This window comes from Hypanus sabinus, chromosome 4, assembly GCF_030144855.1.
Source record: "Hypanus sabinus isolate sHypSab1 chromosome 4, sHypSab1.hap1, whole genome shotgun sequence".
Classification (NCBI taxonomy): Eukaryota; Metazoa; Chordata; class Chondrichthyes; order Myliobatiformes; family Dasyatidae; genus Hypanus; species Hypanus sabinus.
The window spans coordinates 93,290,770-93,311,487 of NC_082709.1; the positions used below are offsets into that span (position 1 = coordinate 93,290,770).

Below are 20,718 nucleotides of genomic sequence, written 5' to 3' on the forward strand. Positions count from 1 at the left end.
GTTTTCTTTGTTTTGTGGCTGTCTGTGGACAGATGAATTTCAGGGTGGTAATACTCCATGCACACTTAGATAATAAATGTACTTTGAATCTTTGAGATTCACTACCATCTGGCTAAAGAAATTTCTTCTCTCTGTTCTAAAGGGATATCCATATCCATCTATTCTGAAGCTATGGCCTGTGGTCTGAAACTCCTCCACCACAGGAAACGTCCTCTACACGTCTACTCTATCAAGACCTTTCAATATTTGATAGACTTCAATGAGATCCTTCCCCCTTCAATTCTGCCAAATTCCAGCAATAGGCCCAGAGCCATCATATGCTCCTCATGTTAGTTATGTACTGTACCTTTTGCTTTTACTTCAAGATTTCAGAGAATTGTCTCATTGTTTTGTTATTTCAATGGAGCATAGTTACCCTAAATTCACAGCTAGATACTAGTGAATTACTAATCACTGTTTCTTGTGAATTATTTAAGTGTTGGTGCAATAGAAATGCAAATAGAATAAATGCATCCTGCAGTTGCAGATGCAGACTAGTGCTTGGAATCATAATAGGTTCTCAATCAGAGTGTAACAGGAACACAAGGATTCCCAGGAGTTTTCTCACCACAGAGTGAAGGGGTTGTGAAAGTGACCACTAGGTTTAGAAGTCAGATCTATCACTGGTCACTTAGCAGAGAGGAAAGAGAAAAATTGGCAAGAAGCAACACATTCCCTGCATAATAATTTTTGGATTGCATGGCAGCGTAGTGGTTAGGGTATTGCTGGTACAGCATCAGCAACTTGAGTTCAATTCACAATGCTGGCTGTTAGGAGTTTGTATGTTCTCCCCATGAATTCACATTCCAAAGAAGTAACTGAGCAGAGTGGGCTGGTGGTTTGAAAAGAGCTGTTCCTGTGCCATATCTCTAAATAAAATCCAAGTATTATTGCTATTTACAAAAAAAATCTGAATACTCCTAGACCTGGTAATATTTATTTAACTTACATATGAAGTATTCAGGTCTTAAGAAGAATAAACACACACATAAAAGAACAGCAATTCTAAAATGAAAATAAGCCACAAAGCAATGACACTGACTGAATAACAGAAGGTCGAGAAATCTTGCTGCTTCATTATCATCAGGTAAATGGTGTAAAATGGTGTAAAAAGCATTCACTGCAACAATAGCAAGGAACATTTTTCTTAATCTGACTAATCTGAGGATGCAATTTCTTTCTCCAGTTTGACTCTCCTGTCCTCTAGTGGAGATCCACAGTTGGCAGGAAACAAGGCCTTACCACCACCACCGCTACTTCCAGCAATGTGGCCAAGTGCCTGCTCATGCTTTGTTAATGGATGGAATGTGCCAATACATTCAGCTTGTCAAGCTTGTTCTACCCATCATAGAGTCAAACACCACAAAACAGGCCTTTCGGCCAACTTCAGTACTGATCAAATATTCAACTATACTAATTCTATTGATTAGCATGTGGGCTGTAGTCTTCTATGTCTTTAATTCAAGTGCTTGCTGTGTATCTTATAAGTGAGAGTTAAGCTGTATTATTTAGTCTGCCAGAGAGTCCAATAACTCATCAAAGCCTAATTTCCACTGTGTAGCCATCAAAGGGACTTTCTTTCCTGCCCCATCCTCCCTCCCTTTTGCAATCTCTGCAGCTCTTGTGAATATTTTTTGACACAAGCAGGTTCCAATTAAATATGCAGAAAATCCAGTATCTCTTGTACCAGATCAATTCTATCTGTAGAAGAGACAATGCATTGACTCTTTTGTGTTTCCTTGCATTTACTGTGAATGCCTGCAAGATAATGAATCTCAGGGTAGTATATGGTGATATATATGTACTTTAATAATACATTTACTTTGAATTTAGAATCCCTCACTTGCTCAGCTGTGGTTGGTATACAGAGGACATGCATGCAATACAACCAACAGGCTTGGCACCTCAATACATACAGAGAAAACTTACATGGTGCATAGAATATCATGAGAATTGGTCGCTCCTCCTTCCTTATTAACTTCCTGAATTCCTAAGGAAAAGTTAATTGAAACAGAGAATTATCAAGACTTGTTACAAAGCAAAAGCAAAAAAGCTGCTAAAACATAATGAACACTTCAGGAGACATGAGAAGCTGCAGATGTGGAATCTGGAGCAACACATGATTTACTGGAGGAACACGGAGCATAGCGGTTAGCATGACACTATTATGGTTCAGGGCGTTGAAGTTCGGAGTTCAATTCCGGCACTGTCAGTAAGGAATTTGTAAATTCCCCCCTCCCCCAATGAACCATATGGGGCTCCTCCGGGTGCTTCAGTTTCCTTCTACAATCCAAAGACATACTGCTTAGTAGGTTAATTGGTCATTGTACATTGTTCTATGCTTAGGCTAGGGTTAAGTAGGCTAGTTGCTGGCCAGTGCAGCTCGCTGGGCTGTTGTATCTGTAAATAAACAAACAAACAAATAAATAAAGTGTGGGAGGAACTCAGGTCAAGCAGTATCTGTGACTGAGGGGGGAGTGCAGGGAGGAAATGTCAACTACTTTTGGTTGAGACCCTGCACTGCGACTTTAGGGAAGTACCAATAGAGTTCTGTACTGCCCACCCTCTGCTACTCTTTAGTTGAAACATTAAACAGAGTTGCTTGCTCAATGATGCAACTGGTATAGGCAATGCCTCACAGTGCTGAAGACTGCAAGTTCAATCCTAATCTCAGGGACTGCATGGAGTTCACATGCTCTAAGGGTACGGGAATTTTCCCTGAATGCTTTGTACTGTTCTCACATCCCAAATGTATGAAGGTCGGTAGATTAATTAGATACCTGTAAACTGCCCCTAATGTGTAGGTAAGTTGTAGAATTTGGGAGGGGAGCTGTGGAAGAGGAGAGTTGGAGAGAATAAAAAATGGGGTTAATATAGGATGAGTGCAAATAGGTGGTGATGACCAGTGCAGAGTAGATGGGCCAAAAGGTCTGTTTTCTTGCTGCATCTCGACTCTGCGCAAAACAGCCCATGGTAGCAAAGTATCTGAACCACAGCAGGGGAGCACTGGTATTGCCAATCATCCCTTATTGACTACCACTGAAATAATTACATAGTCATTTCTTACAGTGTTGCTTGTGGGACCACGCTAAGTGCAATTTGGCTGCTGCACTTGGCAGCAGTAAACCGTGACGACACTTCAAAAAGTAATTCAATCGGCTGTGAGCCGCTTTAAGATGTCCCGAGGAGGTGAAAGCATTCTATAAAAACAAGATGCAAATTCTTTCTTTATAGGGGAAAAAATGCACTTCAAAAGATTTCCACATTCTTTTCTCCCCTGCAATCAGAAAGATTTATCATGGGTGGAAAAGAAGCTGCAACATTATTCGATGTATGTCTTTGGATGCCTCCTATTTAAAATGAACAAGTTTTCAGCGCTGATGGTGGGTCTCGATCTAAAAGCATTGACTCTTTACTCCTCTCCAGCATTTTGTGTGTGTTACTCCGGATTTCCAGTATTTGCAGAATCTCTCACGTTTTCAGCTCTTGGTATATAAAGAGCTGCATCAGCTGCTCAAAATTATTCCGCTTTTTACTTAACAAAAATATTACTGAATGCAAGGCATTCCAGAATCTCATCTTTTGTCTGTGCTTCGCGGTTGACTGAATGTGGCTATAATTTTCTGCAGGTCTTAGGAGGGTGTCCAGAGGGTGGAATGCTCGAGCCACAAAAGCATATAAACACTAGATCACAGTAGTGACATCCCTGAAACAGGGATCATTTTCTAGCTGTTTCTTTGTTCCTGATACAGCACAGTAGGTGGTCTCACACTGAGTCCACAACCAAGGCTCCATCACTAATGCTCCACCAATTTGGAGAATCTCTGGGACACAAAGTCCTAATATGGGATAGATAATCTTCAGAGTCTGGTTTATATTTGTCATGATGTGTAAGAATAAAAGTTAAAAGTTCTTGCAGCATTTGGTAAAATTCCATTTTCGCTAGAAGATACCGGTGCAATTCTACTCTGCCATTATATTCTCGTATCAGCCACTACCGTCTGGTTCGGTGCAGCATCCTCCCACAATATACAAAAACTACAGTGAACTGTCAGGTCAGCAGAAAAGGTCACTGGCTGCACTCTATCATCATTGCAGGATTTCTATGTGACCAGGACAAAGAAGCATACAAAACTTATTGTGGACACTACCCAATACTGCAAACTGCCTTTGGCAAAAACACCTTTCTGGAAAATGGTACAGGGCTATTAAAACAAGTGCTTGAAGCCATCTTAAGTTTCCATTTACCATTCTAGTCAGTCACCCCCACCCACTCTATCCATTACCCCCATCACTGCATTGCACACACTTCATATCACTTTTTTATAATGAAGTTCACTTGTAAACACACGCTGGTATTTTTGTGTCTATGCACATTTATTCCGTAACTGTCCTTTAAACTAACTTTTTTTTGTATAATTCTTTATTTTTTATAATTGTTGAATATTTTGTACTGCATGTCACGCCCTGACCAACACACCACATCAAATCCCCATTACATGCAAGTGCATATGGTGAACAATGTGCATTACTACAGGTCTGCACAGAAACCTATGTGGCACATTTCTAAGATGCTTAAGCACTGTCTAAACTCATAACGGGATCCACAATTTGCTGTTAAAGTGAGCTCACTAACTCTCAATAAGCCAATAAATACATACAAGTCAAATCAAAAGGTGTAAGGACATCATCTTACTGAGCAAGATTTACATCAGAAATTTTCTTCCTTGAACAGAGAAGTTCAAGTAGTGAAAATTATAGAGCAAATGAATCGAAAGCCTGGGGTCACAGAATTTAAAAAAAGCAGAGAGGCTGATGGAAACAAAGAAAAATTCTACCCCTTATAAGTACCTCTGCCTGATATCTGGATTCATCTAATTGGAAAGGGAAACAGCTAATTTTAAGACCATAAGACATAGGAACAGAATTAGGCTACTCAGCCCTTGAGTCTGCTCCACTATTTGATTATGGATGACATATTATCCCTCTCAACTCCATTCTCCTGCCTTCTCCCCAAAATCTTGGACACCATTACTAGTCAAGTACATATAATTTCCACTTTAAAATATATTGAATGACTTGGCTGCCATGGCCATGAATTCCACAGATTCACCACCACTAAAGAAACTTACAGGCCGAGGGTTTCACTATCACAGCCAATTTTTAATTGCACCTTAAGAAGAGCCACACCATTACAGCACGACACAGGCACTTTGGCCCAGGTTGTGCCAACCTTTCGGGGCATTCCACATACTCACCACTCTCTATGTAAAAAACTTACCTTTGACCTATGTAAAGAACACCCCTTTTCTATCATCACCTTAAAATTATGCTTCCTTGTATTAGGCCTTGTGATAGTGAAAAGGAATTTTAAAAATTTAAGCCCAGCAATGATGGACCAACAGGAACAACCTCGGAATACAAGGATGTCCCTTTAGAACTGAGATGAGGAGGAATTTCTTCAGCCAGAGGGTAGTGGATCTAGCTTATTTTCTTTCTTGGTGGCAGAGATCTTGAGTTCGGAAGGCAGTGAGAGATGGCATCAGCAAATAAATGCAGCTCATAACTGCACCCATAAAACATAGGAGCAGAAACATGGCTTTTTGTCCATCAAGTCTGCTTTGCCATTCAACCGTGACTGATTAATTTTTTCAACCCCATTCTCCCACCTTCTCCCCGTAAATCAAAACTACCTGTTTTAAACACCTAATGGCTCCACAGCCCTCTGTGGGAATAAATTCCACAAATGCACCATCCTCTGGCAAAAGAAATTCCTCCTCATCTCAGTTCTAAAGGGACGCCCTTGCATTCTAAGACTGTACCCCCTCGTTCTAGACAGAAGAAAATATGCATTCCATATCCACTCTATTGAGGCCTTTTAATATTCCCGATTCTTCTCAACACCAGCGAGTACAGGCCCAGAGCCATCAAACCTCCTACAGGCTAACCCTTTCATTCCTGGGGTAATTCTCGTGAATTTCCTCCCCAATGCCAGTACATTCTGTCCTAGGTAAGGGGTCCACAACTGCTCACAATAGTCTTATAAAGCCTCAGCATTGCACTTTGCTTTTATATTCTAGCCCACTCGAAATGAATGCTAACATTGTACTTGTTTTCTTTACTAATGACTCAACCTGTAAATTAACTTTGATAATTCTGAGTGAGATGAAATACTCTCCACTCAGGATGAGCCTGTTCGCTTTTTAATGGCTGACCTGCAGCTTCATTCTGTCCAGCCACAGTAACCTTCCACCCTTCACCACTTGATGGCTCTGGCATGTAGAACAAAGATGAGGAGCAAGTTTTTTAGCCAGAGGGTGGTAAATCTGAATGGCCTAATTCTGCTCCTATGTATTATGGATTCCAGATAATGGAAAGGGTTTGGGGAGTCAACAGAGAACTCAGTCACTCAGCCTCTGACCTGCTATGTAGGCACAGTACTTACATAGCTGATCTAATTAAGTCTCTGGTCAACAGACTCCCAGAATTTTCATGGCAGAAGGATTCAATTATCACCTTTTCGGCCTTCATCAGGACTGGAAGGAAGGGGATAGAATAAAAAGGTGGGGAGGGGAAGGAGTACAAGTTAACAGGTGAAGGAGGGAGAGGCTGAAGTGAGAAGCTGGGAGGTCTCAGGTGGAAAAGGTAAAGGGCTGAAGAAGAAGGAATCCAACAGGAGAGGAGAGTGGAACAAGGAAGAAAGCGGAGGAAGAGCACCAGAGGAAGATGATAGGCAGGTGAGGAGAGTAGAAGCAGTGAAAGGGAAGCCAGAATAGGCAATGGAAAAAGTTTAACAGCATTAAAACTATTCCTTTAAACACCTTTTAGAAAGTACACCCACAAATAAAAAAATTAGCCATAATAAAAATGGCTAGAGAAATAACAATGGAAGCTCATATTATGCTCTGTGCATCTTTTACACTATGATTCCAAACATTTTACAGTATTTGTATCCTTGTACACACTAGTGAAGTAAAGCAGCATTACTGTGTATGCTTGAGCAGCCAATTTCCCAGCAAGTTATAGCATCAAACCTTTTCACTGTCTATGTGAACCACATCCTTTGCTGCAGGGTTCTCTTCCCACAATGGAGCACCCTCCGGATCCCTCATAAATGCCACCATTGACTGCAAAACAATAAAAAAAATGCAAAGTTCATGAATTTCCATGCTCAACAGCACAATTGTCAGTTGTGACATGAAATATTTGTGGCTGTACACAGATTAAATATAAAGACTACTTTCATCTAAAACTTCCTGAGCTAATCAAAGATGTTACTGCTATTCTAGACTGATCGAAAAGAGGATTCTCAGTGTAGCAGAAATGGAGGAGATCACATGAAAAATGGAATGTTAACCACTAAAGCACCTCATTAGCAAGAAATGTACCTCAGATTTTAAGCCACATGAAACACTTGGGGGGGGGGGGGGAACAGCACTGTAGTGTAAACATTAAGAGTAATGCTTTACAGTGCTAGCATTTACAATCGGGGTTCAATTCCCGCATCTGTAAGTAGTTTGTACAGTCTCCCCATGACCACGGGTTTCCTCTGGATGCTCTGGCTTCCTCCCACATTCCAAAGACATACGGGTTAGTAAGTTGTGGACATGGAACATTGGTGCCAGAAGCGTGGTGACAAATGTGGCCTGTCCCCACATCCTCAGACTGCGTTGGTCACTGATACAAGCAACACATTTCACTGAATGTGTCAATGGACACCTGACAAAATAAAGCCAAGCTTTAATCTTTCTTCTTTTGAACCCTTTGCAAGAGATTCTGATTAGAACTCAGTTCACAATTAAAAAGTTAAGCAACATAAGCAATTGATTTCCTTCATATCAGGAATCAGATATACTTAGGATGAAACAAAAGGAAATGGCTCCGATTTGCTGCAATGGTTACTGTCCTGTAGTGTACTCCAGAACCTGAACACTACTCTACCATGGTACATGACTGTACTAACAACACTGCATGCACAACCTCAGATACGTAAGAGAATACCGGCTTACACAGCTGACGATTAATTCTACAGCTCAGGTGAAAGCAGATTGGCTCTGTCTTTGCTTTATTTTACTGTTTAAAATTATTATTGTCACACTCAAGTACAGTGAGAGGTTGGAAATTAAGTAGATCATAAGGTTGCACAACACTGTGGGCCAAAGTGCCTGTAATGTACTGTAATACTCTATGTTCCTGTCTTGCAAACCGTTCATACAAAGTAAATCATTGCAAAGTGATAGACAAGGTAAAACAATAACAGAATACAGCTAGAGAAAGGGCAATGCAGATAGAAAATTATGAGCAAGATCATAATGAAGTAGATTGTGAGTCAAGAGTATGTCTTATTGTATTAGAAAACCAATCAATTGTCTTGTACCAGTGGGGTAGAAACTATTCTTGAGTCTGGTGGTACAGGCTTTTGTATCTTCTGTCCAATGGAAGAGAGGCAAAAAAAATGTATAGGGTGGGAAATCATAAACACAAGAGATTCTACAGAGGTGGGAAATCCAGAGTAACAAACGCAAAATGCTTATGGAACTCAGCAGTTCAGTCAGCATATATAGAAAGATTAACATTTCGGGCCAAGACCCTTCATCAGCACTGGAAGGGAAGGGTGAAGAAGCTAGAATAAAGAGGTGGGGGGGGGGGAGCTAGAAGATGATAAGTAAAGCCAAGTGAGGCGGAGCATAGCAAAGATCACAGAGGGAGGCAGTGAGAGAAGGTCTCACTGAACACCTGTCAAAGAGAAGATTTAAACTTCTTCAGGTTAGGCACACCTCAAAGACACTTCACAGCGGATCAGCAAATCATAAACTCAAGAGATTCGGCAGATGCAGTCTTTCAGGATGGTCAAATATGGCTTGCTGGAATGCTGGAATATTCGTGCTAATGTTTCCATTGGTAGAAACAGGAAAGACTAAAGACAAATATTATAAGTCAACAAGAAATCAAGTGAGGAATTCGAGAATTCTTTATATAGAGAATGATGAGAACACAGAACTTGTGGAGAAGCACAGATGAGGTGCAATGAGACAGAGGAACATGCTAAGAATTACCGAAGGATGGGAGGAGACTCAGGTCAACTATATATACCAACCTCGACTCAAAGGGCTAAAAACCCTATTTCAAGGACCATAGTTTATCTTCCTTAAAAGTTTCTTCAGAACGTAGTTCAACTTCTTTAGACATTTACAAACATTCAGCATATCACTCATGTAAAGTTTTGATAAACTTCTATAGGTATGTGGTGAATATATTGACTGGTTGCATCTTGGCCTTGTATGGAAACACCAATGCCCTTGAGCAGAAATGACTACAATATGTAGTGAATATAGCCCAGTCTAATACCGGTAAAACCCTCCCCACCACTGTGCACATTTACACAGAGTGTTGTCCCAGGAAAGCACCATCCATCATCAAGGTCCCCAACCATCCAGGCCATGCTCTCTTTTTGCTGATGCCATCAGTAAGCCTGATACCTATCAGTATAGGAGCATCAGGACCAACACCACCAGGTTCAAGAGCAGTTAATACTCCTCAACCATCAGGCTCTTGAACCAGAGGGTATAACTTCACTTTCCCCATCACTAAGCTGTTTCTGCAACCTGTGGACCCACATTCAGGGATTCTTCATTTCGTGTTTTCAATATTTATTGATTGTTTATTTGTTTGTTTGTTTGTTTGTTTGCTTATTTATTTATTTACATTTGTACTTGCATTTTGGTGTCTTTTGCACATTAGTTGTTTGTCCATCTTGTTATGTATGGTCTTTCCTTGATTCTATTGCTTTTTTTGTTTTTACAGCGAAAGCCCACAAGAAAATGAATCTCAGGGTTGTTTATAGTGACATAGATGTACTTGGATAATAAATTTATTTCGAAATTTGTATTCTTATAATACTACGTAAATACTGTAATAAATTTCTAAAAATGTCTAGAATAATTACTTAGTGAGTTGGAAAGAATTTCACCTGATCTTAAATGCTGAAAGATGAATGCCAAGAGCTACCAGGGATGATAAGCATAAAATAAAATTACCACTGTAATACCATGTTGTTTTTCAAATTATCAGATATTATCTTAAAGTTCAAAAATACAAAGTAAATTTATGTATATATTAACATATGCTACCTTGAGATTCATTTTCTTGCAGGCATTTACAGGAAAGAATACAACAGAATGTTTAAAAAAATCTATATACATATAAACAAAGACTGGAAAAACAACTAACGTGCAAAGAAGACAAAGTGAGCAAACAAAAATAATACTGAGAACATGGAGTCTTGTAAAGAGTCTTTGGGAGTGAGTCTTTATGTCATCGAATCAATTCAGAATAGCAAGGTCATCCATACTGGTTCAAGAGCCTGATAGCTGCATGGTAATAAATGTTCCTGATTCTGGCGTTGTGGTACATAAGGCTTCTGTACTTCCTGTTTGATGGCAGTGGCGAGAAGAGGGTATGGTCTTCATGGTGGGGGGGGGGGGTATGCTACTTTCTTGTGGCAGCACACCTTGTAAATGTTCTCAATGGTGGGGAGGGTTTTTCCTGTGATAGACTGGGCTGTATCCACCGTTTTCTACGGCCTTTTCTGTTCCTGGTCATTGATGCTTCCACTCCAGGGCATGATGCAATCAGCTTGAATACTCTGCACAGGACATCTATACAGAGCTTTTAGAGACATATTTGCAAACTTCTCAAAAAGTAGAGTTGTTGTATCTTCTTTGTGATAACACTTACATACTGTTCCCAGGACAGACCCTCTGATACTTTGATGCCAAAGAGTTTATAGTTACTGACCCTCTCTACCTCTGATCCCCCCCATTAGTACTGGCTCATAGACCCCCATCTATGTCCTTCTGTCATCAGCCTTCATCTCTTTGCTCCTGCTGACATTGGTTAAATGGTGCCACAAAATCATTCACACAGATTTTCAATCTCCCTCCCACATCTATATGTGGAGAAAACAGGGATTTTGAATGCACTAAATTTGTGTTGTTTGAAGAAACATTATAAGAGAGCCTGTCTGTCTCTCTGACATATAATTTGTAAATCTAGCACCATTCAGGAACTCAGCATGTCCGGCAGCATCTATTGAGAGGAGTAAAGTGCAAAGGTGTTGGGCTGAAGCACTGATGAAGGGTCTCAGCCCAAAACACCGGCTCTTAATTCCTCTCTATAGATGCTGCCAGTTTGGTGAGTTCCTTCAGCATTTCGTGTGTTACTCTGTATCTGCAGAATCTTTTGGGTTTATAGGGTTAACATGTTCAAATTTTAGATCTATGTATCAATCACCTCCCATATAGTAGTTTCCTTATTTCATATTACTGAGTAAAGCAAGATGTATTAAGTCTGCCTTGATTGGATCTCCTTTGTACCTTTTGCATAAAAGCGGCAATATATTATAATTAGCTGATCTGAGCCTACACAATAATTGGCTTCTCTGAGTCAGGGCTACGGAGGAGTCATGAAAGAAAAAAAAACTTAATCTGCTTTCTTCATTCTATCCAGAGATTCCTTCTCTGGATGCCAGGGAACAGGCTCAGAGGCAGCCCAATCACAGCTGAATAGTTGCCTTAGTCTCCTGTTGTGGATTCACAAAGAATGGATCAGTCATTGAGATGTGAGGATGCAAACATCTACAAATGAAGAGAAACTGCACAACACTTCCATGTACTGGATACAGTGCAGGCCTTGTGTGCCTTTCATCTCATTGAAGGAGAAACATTGGCCAAGGGATTTATTATCCTGTCTTCAGCTAAAGGCTGTGTTATTGGATTAGTGGAAAAAAAGAGAAGTTCATGACTGTTCCTTGTATGCCTGTGGTCTATGTGGTTAAGCTTTTGCTGCTAATACTGAAGGGTATTTCATTTAACAGTTCTCTGTAGAAGCAATGTGTTCTGCTGGTACTGTTCGGGTTACAGGGGTTGTGATGTTCAGCTTAGGTATGTCGGGTCAGCCAATCAGGATGGTGGAATTGGGAGAAGGTTCTAGAGAAAACTGGGCGGAGAGGTTGTGTGACAGACACTAAAGGGGTGGAGGTCCTTTTCAGAGGGAGATAGAGAGAGACGGTCGAGAGAACTGGTGGTAGGATTCGATACAACAAATTCGATACGATTCGATGGAGTCCAAGATGGAAAGTTCTTTCAGGGATCGGTGAACAGGAGTTGGTGCCGTGATTACAAGGACACCTCCAGTTTTTCTAAGAATTGAACTCCACATTTGATTGTTTTAATTATAATGGGCCCTTTTATATGTTTCTTTTTTGCTTTCTTCTTTAACAACTGATTAAGTTGATATTCATAAATACATCTTGCTTATAATTATATGTGATATATGATCTGTTATTTCTGACTGACGGGTAATTGCAAGTGGGCAGCATTTACACAGTATTCACTCAGATTGGGGTATAGGCTGTTGAAACATCCTGGCTCTCCTGGTCTGGTGGGATCCAAATCATATCAGCCTAGAGTTCGATAAAGGTGATTTTCTCACTGTTGAGTTCATTGGCTTGTTAGCAAGGGGTTAACCAGCTGTGTTTCTGGAGACGCTTGGTAAAAGGGGGTTTCATATGAAACAGACTGTTTGCACAGTCACCAACTTGCTCAAAGGAACCTCTTGGCAACAGTGTTACTCCATTATGCTTTTACTAGAATGATATATGCAAAATCATACACTCAATCAAGCACAAAACCAAATGGAATTAAGTTACTCATAAGAATTTATTTAGAGATACAGCATGGTAACGGGTCCTTCCAGCCCAAGGAGTCTGTACCACCCAATTAAACCCAGCTAACTGACAAAGCTGTGTGTCTTTGGAATGTGGGAGGAAACTAGAACGCCTAGATGAAACCCACACGGTCACAGGGAGAAAATACCTTTACAGACAGCGGCAGGTCACTGGTGCTGTAATAGCGTTGTGCTAACCGTTATGCTACTGTGCCCACTCTAGGGAGATTGAACCTTGGGTACAAACCTCTCAAGCAAAACACAGTAATGAAAATGTACCATTTAAGTAATCATATAGAAACCAGGGTTGACCATGAAGATTTTGCCAAAGCATTCATTACCTTGAATGTTTCAGGTCGTTCATACTCAACATGGAAAGCGCCATCCCTAAAAGCCAAACGCAGATTGTTAGTTACTTTGTTCAATAACAAAAATCACTTCAAGCATTAATACACCTACTTATCTCCGCCACTACTCCTGTCAAGATGACAGAATAATAGGCAAAAAGCTGACATGAAATGAATCAATCAATTTCTCAAACAAGTATGAAAAGATAGTCTGAATTGTGCTGTAATAAGATCCAACACAAGCACCAAGAAACTGGAACCAGTTAGATTGGCCTCAATGGCAATACTGCATACCCTATGATTCTGATTCTGGGAACAAACAGGATTTACCCAACCTTATTTATTGAGCCATAATACTTTTGTTACTACATAGGCGTTGAAGTCAGGGCACAGTAGCATTGTTTCTTAAATATCTCTGAAGTATTAGGCTCTACCACCCCATTCCCAGCAGTGCATTCCAGGGTCTCACCATTATCTGTATAAAAAAATCTACCACTTACATCTGATAATAAACCTGATTCTGATTCTGATTCCCCTAAACTTTCCTCTAGTCCCCTTAAAAGGTTGCTCTCTAGTTTTAGCAATTGCCACACTGGGAAAAATGTGCTGGTTCTCTGCTCTGTCTACGCATCTTAATATTTTAAATATCTCAAGTTTTACTTCTGGTTAAGATGTCGCCAGCGAACAATTCCTTGGGCGACATTGTCTAGATAGCCAATCTCTTCCAGTATTTCACATTTTCTATGCCTTCTGCTCATTGGGGAGTATTCTGACAGGCTGCATCACCCTCTGGTATGGGGGGGTGGGGAGCTACTGCATAGGATCAAAAGAAGCTACAGAAAGTTGTAAAATTACTCAGCTCCATCTTGGGTGTTAGTCTCCACAGTATCCAAGACATCTTCAAGGAGCAGTGTCTCAGAAAGGCAGCTTCCATTATTAAAGACCCCCATCACCAAGGACATGCCCTCCTCACATTGTTACCATCAGGAAGGAGGCACAGAAGCCTGAAGACACACACTCAGCGATTCAGAAACAGCTTCTTCCCCTCTGCCATCCGATTCCTAAAGGGACATTGAACCTGTGAACACCACCTCACTTTTTTTTAATATTATTTCTGCTTTTACACTATTTTAAGTTAATTATTTAACACACACATATATATATACTTAAAGTAATTGATTTACTTATATAGCAAACATGAGGAAATCTGCAGATGCTGGAAATTCAACTAACCTTTCGGTTAGTCCTGACGAAGGGTCTCGGCCCGAAACGTCAACATCGCTTCTCCCAATAGATGCTGCCTAGCCTGCTGTGTTCTACCAGCATTTTGTGTGTGTTGTTTTACTTATATATCATTTTTCTATATTATCATGTATTGCATTGTACTGCTGCCACTAAGTGAGCAAATTTCATGACATATGCTGATTCTGATTGTATATTTTGTCTTGATTATGCTTTGCAAGCTGTTGGAGCCTGTGACGTGCAATTCGGAGTTTGATCAAATGATTAGCACTCTGCTGTCCCTAGAGGAGACTGAGAATTGCCTCATGGAGAAGACCAGTGACCGTGATCGACTCCATTTTGAAGTGTTGAGGAAGGTTGAAGCACCAAGGCGAATGCAGAGGTCAGCGGCACAGTGATTCCTCTTCATGGAAGGACTGAGTTTGATTCTGATAGGAGGATGTTTTCTAAATTCTAAGATTTAAGTGATTACTGGATTGTAGTTTATATTGCTGTCCTTCAGTTTTCTGTGTTTTATTTCTTGTTGCCGATTGGCAGGTTGGGGATCCTCTGGGTGGGCAATATGTTAATTTTTGTGAGAGGAGGGGTTGGGCAATTGGGGTTTGATGTTCTTGCTGTTTTTCTATATGGCGATCTATTAGTTATTGTGTATGAGAGGGAGTTGAAGATTTGATGCTACTGTCACTGTCCTTTTTGTGAGTGAAGGGTTAGAGGTTTGACATTACCGTCATTGATTTTTTGAGAGGGAGGGAGTTGAGTGGTTTGATGTTTCAGCCTCCATTTTCAGTGTGGGTGATCTGATAGTTTTTGTGCGAGGGAGGGGGAGGGCGTTTGGGGTTTGCAAGTTTTGTTTCCTTTTCCTTTTCATGCAGGGAAGGGGTTGATGTCTTTTCTTTCAATGACACTAGACATAATTAAGCATTTCGATCGTGGTGAACGAAGTAAGGACATAGTGAGTTTGGCTAAGGGTTTGTGGAAGTTGACAAAGATGATGTTGAAGAGGTTTTGGCATCCCATGACCAAGAACTGACAAATGAAGAGCTGATGTAATTGCAAGAGGAAAGGATAAAAATTGAAGCTGAACACAGTAGCAAGCGGCCCAAAAGTGAAGTCGTCCAGGAACTGAATGTGAAGCAATTGCGCAAGATTTTTGCTGTGAATGACAACGCTGCAATGATTGAAGAAAAGTATGATTTTAATTTTGAAAGGGTATGTAGGTTTAGGGCATATTTGCAGGATATGCTTACAAAGAACTGTATGATTGAAAAATGTGTGAGGCTAAGCAGTCAAGCATGCTGTTGTTTTTCAAGCCTTCCACATCAGCCACAGCAGATGATGAACCTCGACCTTCCACATCGAGGCAGGCAGACGTAGAGGAAGTTGACCTGCCTGCCCTGATGGAAACAGACAACGATAAGATGACACCCCAGCCTCCTCTACCTCCCACCACCCCAATCTCCGACGATGTTAGCCTAACACACCAACATCAGTGTGTTCGCTGTCTTCCGGATTCCAGTAAGTGAAACTACACCGTTTCATTATTTTTACTTTATATTTACATTATTTTTACTTTATATAGGCTGTGTATTTTTATGTATGATTTGGCAGTTCATAGCTTAAAGTTTACTGGAGAGAGTGTTTCTGCTGAGAGCACGCGTGAGATTTTCACTATGGTGGACAGTGCTGTAATGATTGTAGAAAAGTATTTCTACTTTATATAGGCTGTGTATTTATTATATCATTTCTGCTGTTACTATATATTACTATTATTTTAGGTTTAATGTGTTATTTGGCATGATTTGGTAGGTTATTTTTTTGGTCTGCGAACACTCACAAATGTTCCCATTTAGATAAATGGTAATTGCTTCTTCACTTTACAACATTCCAGCTTATGAACTGTTTCATAGGAACGCTCCACCTTCAGATAGTGGGGGAAACCTGTATCAGAGTTGTATTGTACATGCACACTTTTCGACAATAAAATGAAGATTTGAACCACTAGCTTGCTCAATCTTTCCTCATCAGAAAATAAATGACTATAGAGTCAAAGAATAAAATAGCATGGAAACAGGCCCTTAAAGAGACCATCAAGGAGGAGGAGCTTAGGAGGAGACAACAGCACCTAATAGTGACTCCTTTGCTTGCAACTTCAGAAACAGCTCTATTTTCACCTTTAATATCTCTATGTTTTCCCTTTCAGGGTTCTTTCAAAGACCCTGAACTGGAGTTACACGCTGACTTCGGCTCTTTGCTGGAATGGAACCTGCTCTTGGGGTTTCATGACTGGCTGTTATTTGACATGCCAAGGGCAAGGCCTAAGAGCTCAGCTCACCTTTGGAGGGTTGAGATTTCGTGCCTCTGAAGGCAGACGGATTGAAGGTTGGTGTCCCGGCAGAAGATCAGTGTGATGTGGGATTCAGAAGATCTATGGCTGTGTGTCCAGAGCTTGGAAAAAGCAATGCAACGGGCTTTTAACATCGTAAACCAGCGAGTTGTTTGTTATGCTTCCCCTTTCGCTGTGAAATGGAGATGCCTCTTTCTCCCTTATTAGGGAGAGAGAGAGCCTGTGGTATTTTGAATACCAGGTGAACAAGTAGTCTTTGGGGTACTGAAAGTCTGTGTGTTTGCTGTTGCTTTGCTGCATGCTTGAGTGCTAGGTGGAGGGTGCTAATTGTCTTTTTTTTGCTGGTGGGGGGACTTTGGGGTTCTAACATTTAACTGTCATTCATTCTTTGGGGGTCCTCCTCTATTTTCGTGGATTTCGTGCATTTTGGGATGTATATTGTATACATTTCTCTGAGATTAAATGTACCTTTGAAACCTTAATCTCAATGGCTCTCCACAGGGCTTTAGACCACCTGGACAGCACAAACACCTATGTCAGGATGCTGTTCATCGACTATAGCTCAGCATTTAATACCATCATTCCCACAATCCTGATTGAGAAGTTGCAGAACCTGGGCCTCTGTACCTCCCTTTGTAATTGGATCCTCGACTTCCTAACCCAAAGACCACAAACGGTGCGGACTGGTGATAGCATATCCTCCTCACTGACTATCAACACTGGCGCACCTCTGGGGTGTGTGGTTAGCTCAATGCCCGACTCTCTGCATACACATGACTGTGTGGCTCGGCATAGCTCAAATACCATCTATAAATTTGCTGACAATACAACCATTGTTGGTAGAATCTCAGGTGGTGACGAGAGGGTGTACAGGAATGAAATATGCCAACTAGTGGAATGGTGCTGCAGCAACAACCTGGCACTCAATGTCAGTAAGACAAAAGAGCTGATTGTGGATTTCAGAAAGGGTAAGATGAAGAAACACATACCAATCTTCATAGAGGGATCAGAAGTGGAGAGAGTGAGCAGCTTCAAGCTCCTGGGCGTCAAGATATCTGAGGAACTAACCTGGTCCCAACATATCAATCAAGTTATAAAGAAGGCAAGACAGCAGCTATACTTTATTAGAAGTTTGAAGAGATTTGGCGTGTCAACAAATACACTCAAAAGCTTCTATAATTGTACCGTGGAGAGCATTCTGACAGGCTGCATCACTCTGATATGGAGGGGCTACTGCACAGGACCAAAAGAAGCTGCAGAAAGTTGTAAATCAAGTCAGCTCTATCTGGGCACTAGCCTACAAATTACCCAGGTTATCTTTAGGGAGCAGTGTCTGAGAAAGGCAGCATCCATTATTAAGGACCTCCAGCACCCAGGGCATGCCCTTTTCTCACTGTTACCATCAGGTAGGAGGTACAGAAGCCTGAAGACACACACTCAGCGATTCAGGAACAGCTTCTTCCCCCTCTGCCGATTCCTAAATAGACATTGACTCTTTGGACACTACCTCACCTTTTCTTTTTAAATGAACAGTATTTCAGTTTTGCATGTTTTTAAAAATCTATTCAATATACGTATACTGTAATTGATTTACTTACTTATTACTACTTTTAAATTTTATTTTTATTATTTTTTTTCTCTGCTAGATTATGTACTGCATTGAACTGCTGCTGTTAAGTTCACAAATTTCACGTCACATGCTGGTGATATGCCACTCAGATCCCCTTGAAATATTCTCCTGCTCTCCTTAAACCTAAAACAGCAGAGATTCTGCAGGTTCTGGAAATCCAGAGTAGCACTCACAAAATGCTGGAGGAACTCAGAAGGTCAAGCAGCATCTATGGAGAGGAATAAAGAGTTGCTGTATTGGGACAAGATCCTTCATCAGGATTGGAAAGGAAGGGGGAAGAAACCACCACAAAAAAATGGGGGTAGAGGGAAAGGAGTACAAGCTGGAAAAAGATGGGGGATGGGGAGGAGGGAAAGGAGTAAAAGCTGGAAGATGATAGGTGAAGCCAGGTGAGGGGGAAGGTAGATGAGTTCACTCCTACCACAGGGATTGTTCTCTCCCTGATTCTCTTGTTGATCTGTCCCTCCCCAATACTGGCAATCATCCTTTCAAGAGGATTAAGCGCTACACCTGCCCATTCACCTCCACCCTCACTGATGCCCCAAACAGTCCATACAGGTAGGGCAACTCTTCACCTGCAAGTCTGTTGGGGTTATCTACTGTACCTTGTGTTCCTGGTGCAAACTTCTCTACATCAGTGATACCCAGTGGAGGTTGGGGGACCATTTTGTCGAGCACCTTCACTCTGTCTGCAATGGGGAGGATTTCCCAGAGGCCAACTAATTTAATTCTACTCCCCATTCCTCACTTCCATACCAACTTCCTGTACTGCCATAATGAGGCCACTCTCTGGTTGGAGGAGCAATACCTCATATTTCCTCATAGCCTTCAGTCTGCCACGAATGTCAATTTCTCCAATTTTGGATAATTTGACCCCCCCTTCCCTTTCCCTCCTTTTCCATTCTCCTTCTTTTCTCCTTAACTGCCTATCATCACTCTCTGAATGCCCCCTTCCTTCCCTTTTTCCTATAGTCCACACTCCTCACTTATCAGATTTCTTTCTCTCCAGCCTTTTCCCTGTAACACGCTTCAAGGTTTCACTGCTAATGTAATGGCCTCTCTGTAATATTTCTCTACTAAAGTAATGACTTCTGTGTAGAAGCAGTGTTTGGGTTATGACTAGAGATAATGGGGACTTTGGAATGTGCACTATCCAATGAGAGGCATGTTGTTCCTTCTTTTGGGTCTGGGAGCAGGAATTTCGTGGTCTTTCATGGCGAAAGATGAAGAGGGAAGACACGAATGGAAAGAGCTGGTAGACTGGTGGATGGAGTGGACTCGGAGTGAGGGTCTAACAGTCAGCAACGCTTGGAGGAGGTCAATGGGGAATGAATCTGTGAGCTCCAATGTACACATTAGACTGTTTCATTAAAATGGGCTTTTTTTCTTTTTATTTTCTTTACTAACCCTACTTCAGATTAAGATTTATAAAGTTCAATCATTAAATTGCATATGGTGTACTGTCTGATATTTTGTGGTTTGGATTTGTATCAGGGCAACACATCATGCAGTTTCCACACAAACGAGATTTCTCAGTTTGGTTGGGCCAGAGGCTGTCTTCCTCTAGACCGGGGGTCGGCAACCCGCGGCTCCGGAGCCACAGGTGGCTCTTTTACGTCTGTGCTGCGGCTCCCTATTGCTTTGGGAAATAATTGGTCAGTATTTAATTAAAATGTATTTTATGTTAGTTTGTTAGTTTTTGAAATGTAATTCTAAATTTGAAGATTATGGTGATCTTGTACAATCTAAGTAAGACGTTGTGGCGATCCATTTCCTGACACATCCGAACCGGCTCACAATTAGCCAGCGTTCAGGCTAAGGGAGATAGCCTACGGGGGTTTGTGAGTACGTGTCTTTCGCAGCATCCGCGCCCATGGGGGGCGGGTTGAGGGAGGCTTAAAAGCAAGGCTGTTTAGTTCGAATAAAGCTATCTTTGACTGCAGTTTACTGACTGTGTGTAGCACACCGCTACAACATGTTTTTATCGCTGGCTGTCCAGAGGGGAGGTGCTGAAACGCTTTGTCGCGTGTCTGGAAGAAGTGAAAACTTTCCTGGGCAGCAAAGGGCTCACCTTTCCTGAGCTGGAACAGCCAGAGTGGCTGGAAAAGCCATGGTAGACATGACAGCGCACCTGAACACGCTGAACACAGCTCTTCAGGGGAAAGGACATACAGCCCTGCACATGTTGGAGGATGTTTTGGCATTTGAGCGCAAGTTGACAGTGCTTGCCAGAGATTTACAGAAAGGCACATTGTCTCACTTCCCCAATTTGAGAGAGTTCAAACAAGGTCACGACATGATAAATTCGGAGTATTTACATTCTGCAATCATTGCAATGCAAACATCGTTTGGGAAACGCTTCTGTGAGTTCAGAGAGGAAAAAAACACAT

General features: G+C 41.3%; 1 protein-coding gene across 2 annotated transcripts in view; it reads right to left on the minus strand.

The window, feature by feature from the left end:
• The window catches only part of pdia5 (protein disulfide isomerase family A, member 5), a 194,758-nt gene that overhangs the window by 131,525 nt on the left and 42,515 nt on the right, over positions 1-20,718 (minus strand). Inside the window, exons 3-6 of one of the 2 annotated variants that reach the window (XM_059967675.1) lie at positions 13,968-14,173; positions 13,107-13,152; positions 7,074-7,166; positions 1,969-2,029 (exon numbers count right to left, since the gene is read on the minus strand). In XM_059967675.1, the coding sequence (XP_059823658.1) occupies positions 1,969-2,029; positions 7,074-7,166; positions 13,107-13,152; positions 13,968-14,074 (307 nt within the window). In that variant the 5' untranslated portion in view covers positions 14,075-14,173. The remainder of the gene's footprint in view (positions 1-1,968; positions 2,030-7,073; positions 7,167-13,106; positions 13,153-13,967; positions 14,174-20,718) is intronic. The other variant, XM_059967674.1, reaches the window with a different exon arrangement.